The following is an 18,980-nucleotide window of genomic DNA, read 5'->3' on the forward strand; positions in this document are numbered from 1 at the left end:
TACCCAGTAAAGCGATTACTATATCAATCAAATACTTGAAAGGCTTAGATGCAATCGCTTTCACCATGTGTCAAAGTAACTGCACAGCATTTGCTTTGGACACTGTGCGTCTACTTAAGGTTTTCTTAGGTCTTGGCCTCAGATTACAAAGAAGTGCTTGCGAATGTCACAGTGTCAAACGGACAAGCATTTCATATTTACCATGTAATTACATCGCATTGGTTTTGTGTGGCTTGAACCTATTCTGTCATCTGAAACCAAAATGGCAGAGCTTCAACTCTCATTTGCATTTTCATCACGGAACTCCCTGCCAGGCCCGGGTGGGCTCAAAAGCCCAGAATTTCCCCTGAAAGGAGGCCCAGTTTCAGTGCAGTGTGCGAGGGGGCTGGTGTGCCCCCCTTCTCTGCAGCAGGGTAATGTCACCCTGGCTCACCATCACGATTCATTCTGTACTTTTAGTCTCCTCTGAGCCTTTAAACGCTTCATTAGCCTTTAACAAGACTGCAGAGGCCTGCTCCAAACTCTGCTTTAACCCCTATCTCTCTGGCTCGCTTCACTTGGGTTCTAGACATTTTTCTCATCCCAGTTGATAGTCTGTGTTGGTTTTACAGTTTCAGTTTCAGAGATCAGATCCAGTTAGCTGGCAGTGTTTGTGATTCTGATCACTGCAAATGGTGTCTAAGAAAAGTGGGATAAATGGTGGGGGTTGTTTGGACCGGAGCCTTCCTCATGAACACCCACCCTGAAAGGAAAACATTGATGCCGCTCTCTCCTGCTACTCCCCCTCGCTTGCTGTCTCCCTTTTCCTGGATTGTCACTCCCTGAATGAGCCTTTCAGGACTCCCAGTTCACAGTCTGAGATACAAAAACCTTCCTCTGAGAGATAAAGGGACAGCCTTCTTAAGCTTTTAGTCAGCTACTCTCAACCAGCCTGGCTCACACTTTAACTGTAACCACAGTCTGGCTAATACTGTAAAAAAAACATACAGGTGGCATTTTCTGATAGGGCCAGTTTGGTATTGATTCAGAGATAATGAGAGTGACTATGAAAATGATTTTGAAGGTCGGCTGTGATTATTCTTTTTATGGGCTTCTGAACAAGCCTGTTAACATGTCCCTTTAGAGGGTCATTTTATTTTTTTTCCATTCTACTGCTTAGTACCATCATGAAAAGTGGACTTCACTGAGATCCTACAGCTTTGGCATGAACCGGTGTTCAAACCCATAGCATGCACAAAAATGCAGGAACTTAATATTGTTCTTCACTAATGTTCAGTGATGCCAGTAACACATTACTTAGTTACTTAGTAACGTTACTCTCATATGACCACTTTTCAGTCACTGTGCGATACTATCATAGCGTTACTGTTGTAGCGTTACTATCATAGCGTTACTGTTGTAGCGTTACTATTGTAGCGTTACTGTTGTAACGTTACAATTGTAGCGTTACTATTGTAACGTTAGTATTGTAAAGTTACTATTGTAGCGTTACTGTTGTAGCGTTACTATTGTAGCGTTACTGTTGTATGTTGTAGCGTTACTGTTGTAGCGTTACTATCATAGCGTTACTGTTGTAGCGTTACTATCATAGCGTTACTATCATAGCGTTACTGTTGTAGCGTTACTATTGTAGCGTTACTGTTGTAGCGTTACTGTTGTAGCGTTACTGTTGTAACGTTACAATTGTAGCGTTACTATTGTAACGTTACTGTTGTAACGTTAGCATTGTAAAGTTACTATTGTAGCGTTACAATTGTAGCGTCCTGCAAGACGAGCTTCTTGTCTGTAAAGTTGCTTTATTGCTGAATAGAACTGGGGGACTCACACACACACACACACACACACACACACACACACACACACACACACACACACACACACACACACACACACGCCCCTTCTTGGGTTGGGGGGGGGTTGTTGTCGGAAGCTGCTGAAAGTAATAAAAAAAAATTACTTTTATTCTAACTTAGTTACTTTTTGAAACAAGTAATGAGTAAAGTAACTAAGTTACTTTTAAAATGAGTAACTAGTAATCAGTAATCAAATAACTTTTTTTAGGCAACTGTGGCAACACTGCTAATGTTGTCTGTATGAATTACCTCCAGTGTCCTAGCCTGGTAAAACTACTTGACAAAATAGAGTAAAATAAAACTGCAAATTCAATTTGTATATGCTGCACAATACAAACAAAATAAAAACCTTGTATACGACTGATTCAACCAATAGAATTACAGGAGATTGCACAACAAATGCAGCACTCTAAGTCAGTAAGTGATAAGTGAAGTGATAAGATAAGTGTTTTCTTTGTGCGTGTTTGTCTAAAAGGATATCTGCAGGATAACGTCTCCTGGTGCTGAGATACATTTTTAATCTTTGTCCCAAAACCAAACCAGACAACATCAAGTTTCTGTCCTCATATCAGTCCTTATTTATCACAAATTTTCAAAGCTATGCTATCCCCAAAGTCGTTCACTAAACAAGTAAATATTTCAGCTCCAATTGCTAAAGAGCATCGGCGTTGTCCTTTTGCTGTTTTTCACTTTTCTCCCCTCCTCGTTCTGTTTTCAGGGTGTACCCCAGCTTCCCTGTGCAAAGGCGCTCTACAACTATGACGGCAAGGAACCAGGAGACCTTAAGTTCAGCAAGGGCGACATCATCATCCTGCGTCGGCAGGTGGATGAAAACTGGTACCACGGGGAGATGGGCGGAGTCCACGGCTTTTTCCCCACCAACTTTGTCCAGGTCATCAAGCCGCTGCCACAGCCGCCACCTCAGTGCAAAGCTCTGTATGACTTTGAGCTCAAAGACAAAGAGGCAGACAAGGACTGTTTGCCCTTCTCCAAGGTGAGACACCCACACTCCTGACACATGGTCAGTGCAGTAAAACCATAATACCTCTCATTACAGTGACTCCCAAGCATTCATTTTATCCAGTTCCGTGTGTGTCAGAATGTCAGGGTTTGTTATCTAAAACGCCCAGAGAAAATGGTTTACATTTTGAGCCAGGTTTCTTGATGAACAGCTGTAATTAGTCTGGGGAGAATGAGTGCGTTATGCAGCAAGTCTCAGCTCAACTACAATAATTAAGTGGTTATATGTGTCCAGCTGTCGGGTCCCACTTTGGTGTTTTCGTATTCTGTCATCAGTTTATGTGCCACATGAGCAAAAAGAAAAAAGACAAGAAACAAGCTTACCAAGTAGTTTTCCAAACAGAGCAGCATGTCTGGGACCCCCTCCTTTTTACTCCAGGGCTTGTCCCATTTAATAAAACATTGTCCCCATCTCATTATTTCTGTTTAGTGTTTGTTCCTCAAGGAAGGCCAACACACTTAGTTAGCACTATTCTTAATTACATTTTTCGCCACACATCATTCTCTCTCTCTCTCTCTCTCTCTCTCCTGTATTTTAGGACGATATCCTGACTGTGATCCGCAGGGTGGATGAAAACTGGGCAGAGGGAATGTTGGGAGATAAAATTGGAATTTTTCCCATCTCATATGTGGAGGTAAGAAAATGTAGATGTGCTTTTCCAAAGTCACACTGTCACCAATTGTGGGTGGAGCAGGAATCCCACAAAGATCAAGGTTCCAACATCCTTTTGAAGTATTTTGCACAGTTTTTTTTCCCCCTGCAACCATCCTAAAAAAGGTGTAAGATACCTCTCGTCCTTTTGAAATGCTTATGTTTCATTTAAGAACTAAACATGTCTTTGAAGATTTACCCTCTCTGCAGGGCTCATTTTAAAGCTTTAGGATTAATCTAGACGGAAGGAGGCAAGTGCTTGGCCTTTACAGATCATTACATTCTTCATTAATAACTGTGGACAAAAGAATTATTTTTAAAAATGTAAAAAAGCTGAAATAGCCTTGTGTTGTGCGAGTAGTGTCTCCTTTATCTTAACTGTGACGCTGGATTGAAGCAATGCTGAGGTGTCGGTCTGTGGGGGATTTCCTTTTTCGTTTTCTCAAAGCAGTTAACAGTTTTCTTATTTTCTAAATATTTTCTTTTCTGTTTTCTTTTATATTTTCAAGGCCTCAGTGGGGATTTTTTTCCCAAAGAAAAGAAATCATTCATTGTTGTTGTTGTTGTTGTAGAATGCAACATTTTGTTGTCCTCTCTCTGAACAGTACATTGTTGTGCTCAGATTCTGTAAACAACAATATTTCCATCATAAAAATATAGAGTGACCTGAAATATCCATTTTGTTTTGCATAACCAGTGAATATATAGGTCACTGTCATTTTATGGCCAGAGGAGTTTTTATTGCCCTTTCTGTTGCTTGTTAACGCTGATATGCACTGGCTGTTTTGTTGGTCTGTAACAGAACAAGGTGAAAGAGCCTCACCTGGTGTTTTTGTTGTTAATCCTGCATGTCTCCCTTATTAATGTGGTGACACGTCGGTGATGAACCTGCACAGGCTCTGAGCTGGATTGGAGCAATACACTGAGCTTTCATGCCTTAAGTAGAGGGAGATGCTCGGGGCAGCATGTGATGGCAAGTGAGAGCACCCTGTGATTAACATGAGCCTTTTTTGGATGCTCCCCCTCTTTGATTTTTACCTTCCAGCCACTCATATATTACAGTGTCCAAAAGCAGCCTGCAGTTTCATACCTGGCTCAGACTCATCAGCTGTCTCAGACGGAAGCTGTGTTAACATGAAAGGTATAAGCATGAGCAGCCCCTTATCAGAGCGCGAGCAGACCGCTTTGCAGGTCACCTATGTTTGGAGGAGTCGCTGTATTTTGAGCGTCAACATACCGTTATAGCTTGTGTTTGAGGGTGAATCCGTCCAGAAAAACATCAACTGTGTAGGCAGCTGAATTATTAAAACTGGAGCACATGTCCTCCACCAAGAACACATGGGACCGATCAATAAGACACGATTGAAACGCTTTCTATGTCGACACTTCTGACACAAAGATGAGAGTTCTTTAAAGACATTGACTTTGATTATAGAGATTGACAGTTTTCCTGATCATTTTAATCCTCCTACTAACATCATGTCCTTTTCTGCCCCCACCCTATCCTCTGGTTATCTCTCTCCCCTTCGCAGTTCAATTCGGCAGCTCGGCAGCTTATCGAGTTGGACAAGCCGTCAGACTCCAGTGGAGATTCTGGTGAGGGGGCCTCCTCGGGGCCCCAGAGCAATGGTGCCCAGCGGGCAGGGGAGAAGAAGAACAGCAAGAAACGACATTCCTTCACCTCTCTCACCATGTCCCACAAACCCATGCTCGCTCCTCCTCCCCAGCGCCACTCCATGGAGATTAGCGGCCCGGTCCTCATCAGCTCCAGCAACCCAACAGCAGCAGCTCGAATCAGTGAGATCAGTGGAGGACTCTCCTGCAGCGCGCCTTCACAGGTTAGATTCTGCACTGAAGAATGGAGGATGCAAGAGATCTGCTGATGAAATTTTCCATTAAAACCTCAGTGTTCACTAAACATACAAAACTCATTTGAAAAACAGACGCTGTAACAGTGTCTTCTAATAATTAAGAAGTGATTTAACGATTCTGTTTGGAGCAGGATGTACAAGCCTTGTATATAGACTTTTCATTAAAACCTTACAATCCCATTATCAGAATAATTACATTTTTGGCTGAACTCCATCCACATGTCTTTTTTGAGAATTTTATTGTCCCAGCAAAAAAAACACCTTATCTCCCACATTCTGCATATAATCCAACAACACAGCTCTATAGGAGTAGTGTAAAGAAAGTCCCTTGGTGTACCTGCAGTGGAGGCCTGTCATCCACTAAAGGTATTCATCACATCACAACACAAGTCATCTGATCAGGAGATGGGAGTGTTCAGCAGCTTGAGTATCAGCAGGAGAAAAAAGCTCAGCTTGTCGTCTTAAATACCAAACACTGTCAGGATGCTCCGTGAAATAAACTTGGAACTTCTTCAAATGTGGAGCTTTGACCTGATGCTTAACACTCTGCAGATATGCTGCTTGGTTGTCTGTATGTGACGCACTGTCTGATGTACAAATTCAAATCTTTTGGCTTTAACATGTCGTCTCATTTCTAATACCGTGCGCATTAATACACTTTTTTGTTGCATTGTACACGAGTTGAACCCACAACTAATCTGTATCTGCAGTCTCTGACTGTTCTTTAATCTGTGATCTGGTTGAAAGGTTTCCCTCAACCAGCTGCCTTATCACTGTCCTGTTCAGCGCATATATATATATATATATATATATATATATATATGCATTTGGAAAACACTCAGCTGTTTTTGTTTTTCGGAACATTGCTTGTTGCTTTTCCGAGGCTCCGCTCTACTTCTGTCAGCAATTAGGCTGACTTCCCTTTTCCCTGTCGTACCAAACAGGCCATTGCTCCATCCAAGCGTGTGAAATCACAGATGTGTGACTTAATTCATCCACAAAAACGACTCTTGCTTTTAGCCTTAAAGGTTTTCCCCACCGATCCCGGCATGACCGCATCTCCCAGCTGCTTTGAGGTTACTCGCCACTTGAGATCGAGCGTTGAGTCGATGCTTGACATTCAGAACAGAAGAAGAATTGCAGATATGCTGCGTTGTTGACTTGTTTCTGTCGGTGACACTCTGTCATATGATGATAACAAACTCGTAAAAAAAATCTCACCTAAAAATCATAAATCTTTTGTTGAACATCAACAAGAAGTTAGATTTGGCAGAAAAAAACGATTCCATTACATCTTATTATAGAAGGGAAATATGTCTCAGTCTTCATCATATTCATCACAACAGCTTTTTATTACCATAACAGCATCAAAACAGTTTGAGGTTTGTCTTTTTGGGGTTGTTAGTTGTTGAATACTGGCGGTTTGGCAGTGGGATTTACACTGATGTCTCACTTTCACCGTCTGGGAGATTGTAACTAATCTCTTTATTACCGTCTGCCTTTTTGTGAATATTTCTCTCTTGAATGTACTTTACTTTCTGTGCTGTCTGCTTAGCACAGGCTTTCCAAAGTGATATGTTCCAAAATCCACTATTAAGCTCAATCATTAATCTTTCATCCACAGTGTGAGTGTTTATGTGCTCCTTTGTAAGAGGTAGACAAGGAGAGTGCTTGTCTTCTGTCAAGTGGATGTCCTCCTGGGTTTTTTTTTCAGTGCTGAAACCTTTTCATGTAAATAAGATTTATGCATCACCGAAAAGATATTTCCATGAAGAAGGCATATACACACTTTAAATTACAAGACCTTTTCACACTCATCACCATCAGGCTACTTGGAAGATAAAACAAAGAGGAAATGATGCTCCCACTGTGACAAGAGGGCAAAACAGTATGTTTGATTTACAGATTACTATTTCATTAAAATTAAATGAATGACAGAATAGCTCTCCAGGCGTCTCCTGGTCCCGTCACCTCTGCTCTACTTCGTCTCAGACATCAAATGATATATGTAAGACCCAGTCGCCTGAAGAGCCGAGGACTCTGTCTTGGAAATGAACATACCATTAGTTGTGAAGGACAGTAAACAGGCTTTCTTTTCATATTCCAAAGGAAAATTCTTGATTATGCTTATAAAACTCTTGTATGTCAATGACTTTCAGACAGCATTCTCCTTGTCAGTGGCACTATTACATTTTGGTAGGCCTGTTTTCTGGAAGGTTCACCTTAGGAGGCGGTCCTGTCTGGTGCAGTCATCCATGGAAAGAGTCTGCAGGTTACGGGGGGATATTATGTCCAACAGTATGGCCTTGTTGCCAGGACACCGTCTTGACTCACGTGGATGGCTGATTGGGGCGAGCCACCTCTCTGTGTGTCCAATGAAAAGCCTTTCTGTGTGGTCACCTGTTCTCTGTGGTCCTATCCAACATTGTGGCTATTCCCAGGCTACAAAGCCACATGTCTCCTCTGCTTTTCAGTCACCCATTGAAACACAATGTGATGTGACAGTGGGTCACAAATAACCACTGGAGGTCAACTTCTAAGCCAGTGATGTACATGATGTTATTCATGGGCATATTCCTGTTCTTAATGCATGTCCTCGACACGCGATTCTGTATGATGCATTTAACAGTCACTGCTTCTCTTTTATTGGCAGGTACATATTTGCACAACTGGACTAATCGTGACCCCTCCCCCTAGCAGTCCCGTGACTACAGCAACGGTCTTCACGTTTCCCCCAGAGACCAGTTACACATCTATTGCTGTGGTGAGTGAAGTCTTGTAAGGAGAGTAAAAAAAAATAACATTCATATTGTGGTGCTTCGTTATTGAACTACTTTATCCATCTTAGGAGTTTGTCCTTGTTTTGCAAAGCGGTTAAACCAAACATCCACTTTGAAATGTGGCACAATTACCAAATGCAGATCCCTAAAACTGTGAAGAGTAGTTGTATAAGCTATTTTAAACAAGTAATGATTATCAATAGCAGAAGAACTAAAATGTTTTTGGATTCAGCCCAATTCATGTTTGATTTGGTCTTGTTTAATTTGTCATGTATGAACTCAAATGCAATGAACAAAAACACACTGCAGTGGCAGTTCTGAGACGTTGTCCTATTGTGTCTGATTCAGAACAATTGCATCTGTTTTTAAGACGTTGCTTGTATGGAAACATAGTAAGAGAGTAATTGTACATCTGCACTGCAGCTACTTATATTTACATTGTGACGTTCCTTCACTGGAATTCTGCAATTTAAAGTACAGCTTCTTTCTGAAGTGGGTTTTGGTCGATTTTTATGCACTAAGCTGTATTAATGCAAAACTTCAAGGTGACATGATAGCATTATGCATAACAGGAATGTAAAGGTTGAACATGTGTGCATAAAATCAGTAGATGTACAGAATGTGCCTTCGGTCTGCAGGGGTGGCTTTAACTGCGCTATTGCGCACAGTAATGCCAGCTTCAAAACATTTTCCTGCGATGGTGACATTCCTCAGAAGAGTAGACCCTCCTCATTCGTCCTGTTTGTAGCTTTCTAACCTAGTCAGTGAGGTTCCTACCAGTTATGTAACTTTATTATTCCATTTTATGTAAGCGGACTCAAAAAAGTAATATGCAGAAACTTCATGACAAGTTTGTCTGATATTTTTATGCAAAAGAAGAAAAAAAGAACGGCCTACAAAAAGTGTCACGAAATCTCTGCAGCCCACACAAAACAGCACCACACTTCGTGTGTGTGTGTGTGTGTGTGTGTGTGTGTGTGTGTGTGTGTGTGTGTGTGTGTGTGTGTGTGTGTGTGTGTGTGTGTGTGTGTGTGTGTGTGTGTGTGTGTGTGTGTGTGTGTGTGTGTGTGTGTGTGTGTGTGTGTGTGTGTGTGTGTGTGTGTGTGTGTGTGTGTGTGTGTGTGTGTGTGTGTGCATGGTCCAGCATGTGGAGTTTGTGAATGAACAGGAATGTGTACACAAAAGGTTGAGCTCTCCGCTTCACTTGGGAACCCTACATGATGTTTTTGTACAGATGATTCCTCTCGCCTGCAGGCAACCTAATTATCTCAGCTCAAGCGTCAGCAGCAAACCAAAATGCACAGCGACACTCGTATAGACATCGGGGCTGTGCACATACCACGGTGCTGTCTGAGTGCCACTCTCCTCCCCCAGTGTGTCATGGAAGCTATTACTCCGCTACTCACTGCTGCCAGTGTTGTGCTGGAGAACATTCATTTTCCTGCCAGGTGCAGGACTTTCCTTCGTTTTTACACGCACCAGGACCTCATCTGGGGTTTGAGTTTTTCACAGTTCCAATAAGCGTGTCTTTTTGTTTTTTGGTGACATCGCAAGCTGGGAATCACATATTAATCTCATAATTCTAAAAGCCTACAAATGTAATCTCCTGAAAACGGCGGCGATGCGATCATTTCCCTTCGAGTCAAAAACCTGGGACTCTTTTGACCCTACAGATGTTCAACAAGGGAAAACAAGAGAGTCAAGATGAATCTGCTCATGCTCGGTTTGAGGGTTGCTCTGAAGTGTGCCTGCAGACATGTTTTATCATTTCATATGCTCCTAATTAAATACTGCAATGGATTTAACATCCAGCTATGTGGTCACCTAGCAACTAACAAACAAGCAGAATCAGGGATTCTCCACCGGGGGGGGGGGGCTGCGCTGCCTGCCAAACCACTCTCTTTAGTATCGACAAACCTGAGGGAAAAACCTAAATGACAGATGATCCCTCATTCTCCTCTTTTCTTTGTTGCTCATAAACAAGCTGGTTTCTCTGCTTACGTAACGTGGTCTCACTGCTGTTTGAGGCTCATGTTACTTTCTGCGTTCCACCGAAAACAAGCAAACAGTCAACTGCTGTGAGGACGTATGTAAAGAAACCATGTCCTTATTGAAGTACAATTATAATTTTACTGTTCTTCCTTTTTACAGGATGCTCTCCCACCACCACCACCTCCTCCCCCACAGTCCTCCGTCGGTGGAGCAGCATTTTCACTGGCTGCTGGACAGAGACCCTCCCCCAGCATAAGCGACCAAAGTGGGAGACAAAGACCCACAGTGTGAGTTATAACAACAGTCCCACACAAAAATATGCAGCCTTCTTAACTGTGCAGTGAAATGTCACAAACGGTTTGTGCACTGATGGCCCGGGGCTCTTAACGCACACACTCGGTTCAGTGGGAGGAAATTCTCGTCTGTTTGCAACACCCCCCCCCCCCCAGCTGTCAGTGCGAGTCTGCAGAGCTGAAAGGGTCAAAACCTCACGGGTGACAGTCTCCAGGGTCCCATTGCAGGATCCTCTCAGGTCCCCCTGACTTTTGACCTGCTCCTCACCTTCACCCTCATTACTCCCCCAAGACAATGTGCACACCTGATAAGAATTAGATCCACTCATGCCTACTTTCCCCCGCCGTCATGTGGGTCTGCCGCTGCATGCACGCCAAACTGAGGCGTTTATTTTTCTCTCCCACCTGAGACTCCCCATCTTTTGGCTGCTGTTCCAGGCCTGTTCTTGCTCTGCTGTAGAGAGATGACCTGCAAATTATTTTGTCCTCTGGTGCTGATTTTCTCCGGGTCAGAGGGCGCCGTGTCTGCTGGAGGGTCTCAGAGGAGATGATGACAGATGTAGGGCCAGGCAGCAGGGTGAATTCTGAACAAATGAACGCTGCACTGGTGTGGTTTGCATTTCCAGCAGGGGAAAGAAATTTGGGATTTAAGCTGCATATCTGTTTGACTTTTCTGAAATATCTTCTTCCTTTTAATGTTTATTTTTGATCAGCTATGTGGCAATGTTCCCGTACACTCCTCGTAAGGAGGATGAGCTGGAGCTGAGGAAAGGAGAGATGTTTCTAGTGCTGGAGCGCTGTCAGGATGGCTGGTTCAAGGGGACCTCTATGCACACAGGCAAGATCGGAGTCTTCCCGGGGAACTACATGAGTCCAGTCAGCAGGTCAGTCACTGACTCACCGTCACTCATTTATTGTCATCAACAAACTGCACAGCCAGTCACGGAGGCGTGCTTGGTCGCTCATCCGTTTGTCTCAGTCACGTCTTAATAATTCCTTGTGCCGATGTGTAAAATTATCAAGACAAGTATAATGTTTCATTGGTAAGTTGCTACCTGCGTGTTTGGTCTCAGCTGACTGTAAAGGTGAGGTGAAGCTGGAGTGCCCTCTGCAGGGCGCCAGCCTGGGGAGGATGATGTAGAGAACCAGCTGGATCCCATGCAGCAGGTCCCCCCACTCCACACTGCTGATGGATCCACAGGAACGGCCAGGGCCACCACGTTTTGGTACCAACACTGTTGCAGGAGTTGCCAGAACGTTGCTGAAGCGACTCCTGTTCCGGGTTTTTTCTCATGGTGGACTCCCCAAAACCTGCCCTGTGACCGGGTGTGCCAGCTCGGTTTGCAGTCTGGGTTTTCTTTCCCCTAGAGCAGGGCTCTCAAACTCAGGTCCTGGAGGGCAGCAGCACTGCATGTTTTCCACGTCTCCCTGCTTCAACCCGGCTGATCGCAATGAGCTGCTCATTATCTGGCTCTGTGCTGAAGGTGGTGAAGAACCATCAGGACATTCAGGTGTCTTAAAGAAGGAAGACGTGGAAAACATGCAGGGCTGCGGCCCTCCTGGACCCGAGGCCATGTTTACATGTACCCAGGTATTTGAAAAATACTGTGATATTTCTCTGCGTTTGTGCCGCACGTTTACACATCAACCAGCTCCGACTCACCACAAACGATGATTCCTGAGAACTCCGGCCACGGTGGAGATCTGGATAAACTCTGTGTCTCTGTTTGCATCTAAAGGGGGGTAGGCCGATGTTTACGTCACAATTCGTGACCTGGTGTTTTTTTTCCAGGATTCTGATTGGCTATCATGGCTTCATGCTTCTCGCTACACTGCCCCCTACAGGTTTATACACATAGCAGTTCTGAACCAGCTGTATATGTGGTATGTGTAAATGAAGAAGAAATGTCTGTTTTTGTAAAAGCCCAGGTACATGTAAACGTGGCCTGAGACGCCCAGATGGACGACCTTCCCAGGTTATTGAGCCCCATCTACCTGAAAAGGACCACAGACAAATTCCAGCTTTGCTGAGAATGTTACATGAAATCTGCTTTTCATTGCAATGCAGATTCCTTATGGGAAAGTGCAACTTATTTATTTTGCCGGGTTCAGCTCCCAGAATCTGTTGAAAAACAAAAATGTTTTGATTCTCAGTCAGTTCGGTGCAAACCGGAACTACAAACGTGGTGAATGTTGCTGCTTGTTAGAAGCAGAATGTCAACCGTTGAACCTGTTCCAGGTATGGGATTGTTTGGTATTTATTGTGTATTTCCAGCAGAAGCTGTGGTAAATCGCTCCCTCTGCTATGTGTTTTGTTTCTGAAGTCTTAACTGGTGTCTAGAAGAATCTATTTGAATACTGCAAACATAAAACTGTAACTCCTATCGGACGTTCCAGTTGTATATATTCCAAAAGGTTTGTTAGCCATATCCATGGTCGATTTTGTTTCTCACCTCTTAGAGGTGTACAGTTGAGCAAGCTTTCCTGGTGCTGAGGTTTTTCAGTTTAACCAGACGTTTCAAGAAATGTTTAGCAAGATTTTTTGTTTCTTGGAAATGTTAGAACTTATAATTCACTCATTTATTGACCTGTTTGTTTTGTACCTGAATATTTTGGTTGTTTTCTGAAGAATCTTCACCTGTCCCCAAAACGACTATTACAACAAATGGATCCTGACATTTTTTTGCAAAACTTACTTCAGTAGAATAACAGAAGGGAGGAGACACTCGGTCAACAGTTACACACAAAAACAACAAAAGAGCATGAGGTTTCTCCCATTTTAACCCGGTAATCTCTATCTTATACAGACGTAGTTCTCAGGGATCCACAACCCTAATTGTTTTTGAAATCTTTGCGTCAGCCCACCTGATTTTTATGTGAATGGGTCATCATGAAAGACTTTTACATCTCTTGGCACCTCCTCTCTCCTCCACAGGACAGCGTCTGGGAGCAGCCAGCCCAAAGTGCCCATGACTCTGTGCACTCAGGCTGGGAGAGGGGTCACCATCGTCAGCCCCTCGTCTGCTCCTCTCGGGGCCGTAGTCCCAGGGCCTGATTACAACAAACCCCTCACCGTCTGCTCCAGCGGTGTCCCTGCCAACTCCCAACCTGCAGCTGTGGTCACCTCAGCTCAAACGGCCACAGGACAGCAGCCAAAAGTCCCGTTGCACCTCAACACCCAGATGACGGTGAATCAGGCTCGCAACGCCGCCAGGACAGGTAGATTCAATGGTCACTGGGTCTCTTTACATGGAATGGGACTTAAATTGACTTTATTGTTGTGTGCTCTGTTTGCAGCTGCGTGTCAGAGTCAGGACAGGCCGACGGCGGCGGTGACGCCCATCCAGTCTGCCACACCTGTGACTTACATCCCTCACCTGGCCGTGTGCCCGCAGCCCTCCAGCTCAGCTCAGGGCTGCGCCCGAGCCGGAGCGGCCATGGGCTGTGCCGCCGCCTCCCTGACTCCACCCAATGTCAGCGCTGCGTCTCTGGAGGGCGACGCTCTGAGAGCCGTACCTGTGCTCGCCGTGCCCGTGGGTCCAGGAAACAATCTCGCTTCCAACAACGCAGCTCGGCTGGATAAAGACGCCAAGGTAGGAAGGATATTTTTACCGACCCTGATGTGTCCTCAATTGCCAGTTGCAGCTTCTATTTTTAGCTGGAGTCTGTCTGTTCTATCGTGGTGTAGAATCTCTCTTCACTTCTCACAGATGATTGAAATGCCTCAGGAGGGGCTTAATAATAGTAGCAAGCAGGAGAGGTTATTATTATGCACTGTCAACTCTGTCTTTTTGCTTTTATTTCTTATTCTCAAACAAAAAGCTGTTTGCAATTTCTAGAAACTTGTCAAACTGCAGCTCTGGAGTGAGAAGTTACTTGATGGGTTCCTGCAGCTTCCTCACATCAAAATGCTGCTTTACTCCTGCAGAGAGAGAAGAAAAGTCTCTTGAAGCTGTTGTCCTCCAACAAGAAGAAGCCTCGTCCCTCCCCGCCCTCGTCTCCAACCCTGGAGACGGAGCAGTCTGCAGCAGGAGAGTTGCTCCACGGCGCTGTGGGACCCGACACCTCCTCTCCCTCCAACTCCGTCAGCTGCCTGGAGCCTGATCCTGCCGCCGCTGCTGTTGCTGCAGCAGCATCGTCTTCATCCTCCTCCTCCTCCTCCTCCTCCTCTTCAGTCCCAGATTCCTCCCATCGAAGGAGCAGTCCCCTTGATGGATGTGCGCCTATTGCTCCTCCTCCTCGCCAGCCCTGCTCCTCTCTTGTGTCTCAACAGCACGACGCACGCCCCATCATATGTGAGAGGTAAATCTGCAGTTTCACAGCATCCTATCTGGTTATTTGTCCTCTTCCACAGGAAGTGTAACGGCTGTGGGGCTCAGCAGCTCTCATTGTAACTCTTGTTCTGGCTGTCCTTCCAGGTACAGGGTGGTGGTGTCATATCCTCCCCAGAGTGAGGCGGAGCTGGAACTCAAGGAGGGCGACATTGTGTTTGTTCACAGGAAGAGGGAGGACGGCTGGTTCAAAGGCACGCTGCAGAGGAACGGCAGGACCGGCCTGTTCCCTGGCAGCTTTGTCGACAGCATCTAATATCGTGACGGCTGCTCCGTTAATCATCTCGCGGTACAAAACCAGACACGCCGGCACTCACAAGGGCGCGGGGGCGGAGCCATCATACCGGTGCATCCGAAAAAGCAGCATATGAGATGTGATGAGACACGTTATCAATGAAAGCACAGTGGACAAGAGTTAGAGGAGAGCACACTACTCATGAACTTTTTGTTTTTGTTGATTATTTATATCTTTGTAATATTTCAGCTGTTAAATGTGTGCCTTGTACTGTTCCTCACTTTATTGTACATAAGGACACAAATACAATTAGTCCTAAAACAACCAGTATGAGCTGTTCATATCAGTATCTTAACTTATTTCATGGACTGACCTTTTCCTAGTGCCACACATTAAGGTGTCAAGTAAAGTACATGCCTTATGCCCCGTTTCATCACATCAGTGATACTTTTCTCTGCTCGACTGCTCTTAAAGTTTCTCCGTTATTTCCAACTGTCAGCAGTCAGACAGTATATCTGGTGAACTGGATCAGAATAAATCACTTGTGCTGCTGCGTCGGAGGAGAAAGGCGTTACCTGCCCCAGATCACAAGAGAGATCCGTTGTAGTGCACATTCATGTACTCATCTGGCTGCACTTCACAGCCTTATAAATGCTGCACATGATGAAATATTGAAATATGTCTGTGTTCTGTGCTCAGCCACCCACTTTTCAAAAGTCTTTGTCTCCAGGTGGGCTGTTGCAGTGGCAGTTTTAAGGGCTGTTACCTGCAGAGATCAAATACTTGCATGCAAAGAGCAAAGCCGTGTGCAGGAGGAGAAGCCTCGTCATGAGACTGAGGCTTAACATTGTTCATCTTAAAATAAAAACACTCGCATACATACACTCCATTATTAACTCTGCAGTCAAATATTGCTTATTTTGTACCGTCTAGAGCAGCTGCTCCTTGGCAGCAGGAGCGACGTGGCGTTTGAGTAACGCTGGAGAATCTTTATTTACACGTTCCAAACAGGCCGACACCTGCTGCTCAGAGCGAGTCGTGGAACTAACCTGACAGACGCCCTTCAACTCATTCCTAATGTGACTTGTGGCAATAAAAACACTGCTATCTAAAGCCTAGAATGTTTGCCTAAAGAAGCATATTATCATTTGACTCCGCAGGAAGAGCTGCTTAGTGTTTTTCTATTGAATCTCAAATTTGTATTGAACTCGATCACTTTGAACCCTTGCTTCTTTTTCTCTCTCTCTGTTTGTGGGAACTAGTTTCTGGGTTTGCATTGTTGTGTTGTACTGACTTGAATTGCTGTAAGATTCCTTGGTGATCGGAGAAGATTTGGTCGTAGTTCTGGTGCTTGTTAAATATGAAAGGAAAGACTTAGTGAGTTTAGAATGAATTCTTTTCTAAATTTTAAAGTATTTCATCAAAACAAAATTTTGTCAAATACTTTCTTGTGTCCGTGAAACTTATCCACGATGCTCTCTGGAAATATTAAAGTCCTGTCAGTAGTGGATCACAAGCCGAATTCCCAACAAGTTGGGACGCTGCAAATAGATATTATAACAACACAATTCAAAACACTGACATGAAGTGCAAATCATTTGAACGCCATATTTGTCTGAAGATTACAAAGACAACATATGATTGTCGAAGCTCGTCTCTCAGTTCATGGAGATAATCTCTAATCCAAGTACCAATGAGAAGTTCACCACACTGAAGAACCGCTGTCAGACTCCCACTGAAGATCAAAATGTCATATTTCAACAATCAAGCGCATTGTTAAAGGCCACTAATAATGTATATAAAGAATATATCTGAACAGTCACTGGGATGACGTGTCGTCCTGGTTACGGCACGGCCGGAGAAAAACCTCTGGGACCCTTCGTCTGAACACGATTCATCACTGCAGCAACAAATAGGACTTCAAACTCAGAACAAAGAAACAGGATCCAGAGATGCAGTTGGTTTTTTTTGATAAAAAACACGTTTCTTTAACGTTACGGATGCTTTGTTGTTGCTTATTGCCGTCAGTCAGCGTTCATATTAAACATGCTTTGTTAGATTAAAGGAATTCTAGACTTTATTGGCGAATCTAATTAAGAAAATGTGGTTTAAATGATTTTCACGTCATCACACACACACACACACACACACACACACACACACACACACACACACACACACACACACACACACACACACACAGCAGGTAATGTAATGTGACTCATTGGTCTGATCTTCAGGAAGTCTTACGAGGTCTGTGGGGGGTTGAACCCGTGTGAGAGGAGGAGATCACTGCTGGACTCAGTATTTTTCTTTTTGGTCTTTATTTGTTAACTGAAGGGACCACTGTGTAACTGACTGCTGGAATATGTTTATAGTTGTTTGAAAATGTGGAGTTTGGAGGAAAAGATGGTACAAATCACTGTTAGGGCCTTGTTATTATTCTTTGTTTTTGTCTTGTCTTTCTACATTGATTAGATTAAACCTGATGTCACTCAGTTGTCTTGGCAATCACCACACCAACCTCGGGCTCTGAAACCCTTCAGTGTCTTTTCATTTCACTGGTAAGCCTTTCACACACACACACACACACACACACACACACACACACACACACACACACACACACACACACACACACACACACACACACACACACACACACACACACACACACACACACACACACACACACACACACACACCTACCTGACCGACTCCCAGCTCTATGAACGCCGTCTCTAACCCTACTGACTCCTCACCCTTATGTTTCATGCGGCGGCTGCACAGTTTCAGATGAAGCAGTTCTTATCATTATTACGCATCTTTACTTTCATTTATGGGAATACATAGAAGAAAAAAAAAAACCTTAACAGATTTTCTATATGCCAAGGTGACTTACTTGATTCATTTGTTATTTTGTTTTGTCTAGTTAGTTTGTTTTTATGTCGAAAAATGGTGAAACTGAAATCAACCTATTTGGCACAAGTCTGTTATGTGAAAAATGTTTTGAAGTATTTGAGGGAATCGCACATTTTGTAAAGAAAATCTCTATAACAATAAAAGCTAAAGGTTTCCATACATTTCCACGGCCTCCTTTCTCTTTCCTCGTAATGACATCCTGGTTTTCTCTTTATTTTGTGACCTTGTGTTACGCTGCAGAGCTTTAGACCATCTCTCTCACACACACACACACACACACACACACACACACACACACACACACACACACACACACACACACACACACACACACACACACACACGATGACAGTTGTTTCTAATTAAAGCGTATTTGGGGTAAGTCAGGGTACATGTGGTCATTCGTGTCTCCAGGAACAAGGTCAGGATTCCATGCTGCTGTAACAAACAACAAACAAACATTTCTCCTGAGCAGCTTTGGGGTTTCACTAATGATTCTCTCTGAAGGCGCTTCATCCAACTAGTTTCATACCTTTACTAATGCAGAATTATGTGTTTACGTTGGTTCAAGAGTTTCCAGTTCATATTCTCATGAGACTAAAGTAAATACATTTGTTTTGGTCATTTATTTCTATCTTCTCGGCAATAAATGTCATAAAGGCTGTTTATCTTTTAAGCGGTGGCACATTTGAAGCGACCCTGGTTTGTTGCCGGCTGCGTGTTGTGGTGAGACGGTTTGTCCAGGTTCCTCCTGCAGTCCAAAAACATTGTGACCCTAAATAGTGCTCATAGTTTTGGATGTGCGTGCCTGTGGGTGTTGCTCTGTTTCTGTATGTGCCCCCTGCTCACCCCTCGTTTCTCCTCCCTCACACTGTAACCCTGAAGCTGCATGCCGCTGAAGCCCATGGAGAATTTCTCAAACCTTCTCCTGACGAGGCCACGCAGCTTTGCAGTGAGACGCCGTCCCACAGGACGGTGAGCAGGGCGGCGACCGTCATGACGACGTGCAAGGCTGCAGTCAGGCCCCGTTT

The 18,980-nt window shown here is 44.1% G+C and overlaps 1 protein-coding gene across 1 annotated transcript in view; it reads left to right on the forward strand.

Moving 5' to 3' along the window:
- The window catches only part of sh3rf1 (SH3 domain containing ring finger 1), a 43,930-nt gene extending 25,825 nt beyond the window's left edge, over positions 1-18,105 (forward strand). Inside the window, exons 3-12 of the mRNA XM_080472774.1 lie at positions 2,572-2,847; positions 3,413-3,508; positions 5,058-5,363; positions 8,050-8,160; positions 10,328-10,455; positions 11,175-11,345; positions 13,397-13,680; positions 13,759-14,054; positions 14,390-14,763; positions 14,880-18,105. Of these exons, the coding sequence (XP_080328900.1) occupies positions 2,572-2,847; positions 3,413-3,508; positions 5,058-5,363; positions 8,050-8,160; positions 10,328-10,455; positions 11,175-11,345; positions 13,397-13,680; positions 13,759-14,054; positions 14,390-14,763; positions 14,880-15,048 (2,211 nt within the window). The 3' untranslated portion in view covers positions 15,049-18,105. The remainder of the gene's footprint in view (positions 1-2,571; positions 2,848-3,412; positions 3,509-5,057; positions 5,364-8,049; positions 8,161-10,327; positions 10,456-11,174; positions 11,346-13,396; positions 13,681-13,758; positions 14,055-14,389; positions 14,764-14,879) is intronic.
- Positions 18,106-18,980: the final 875 nt, after the last annotated feature.

Source organism: Lipophrys pholis, assembly GCF_963383615.2.
Source record: "Lipophrys pholis genome assembly, chromosome: 10".
NCBI lineage: Eukaryota > Metazoa > Chordata > Actinopteri > Blenniiformes > Blenniidae > Lipophrys > Lipophrys pholis.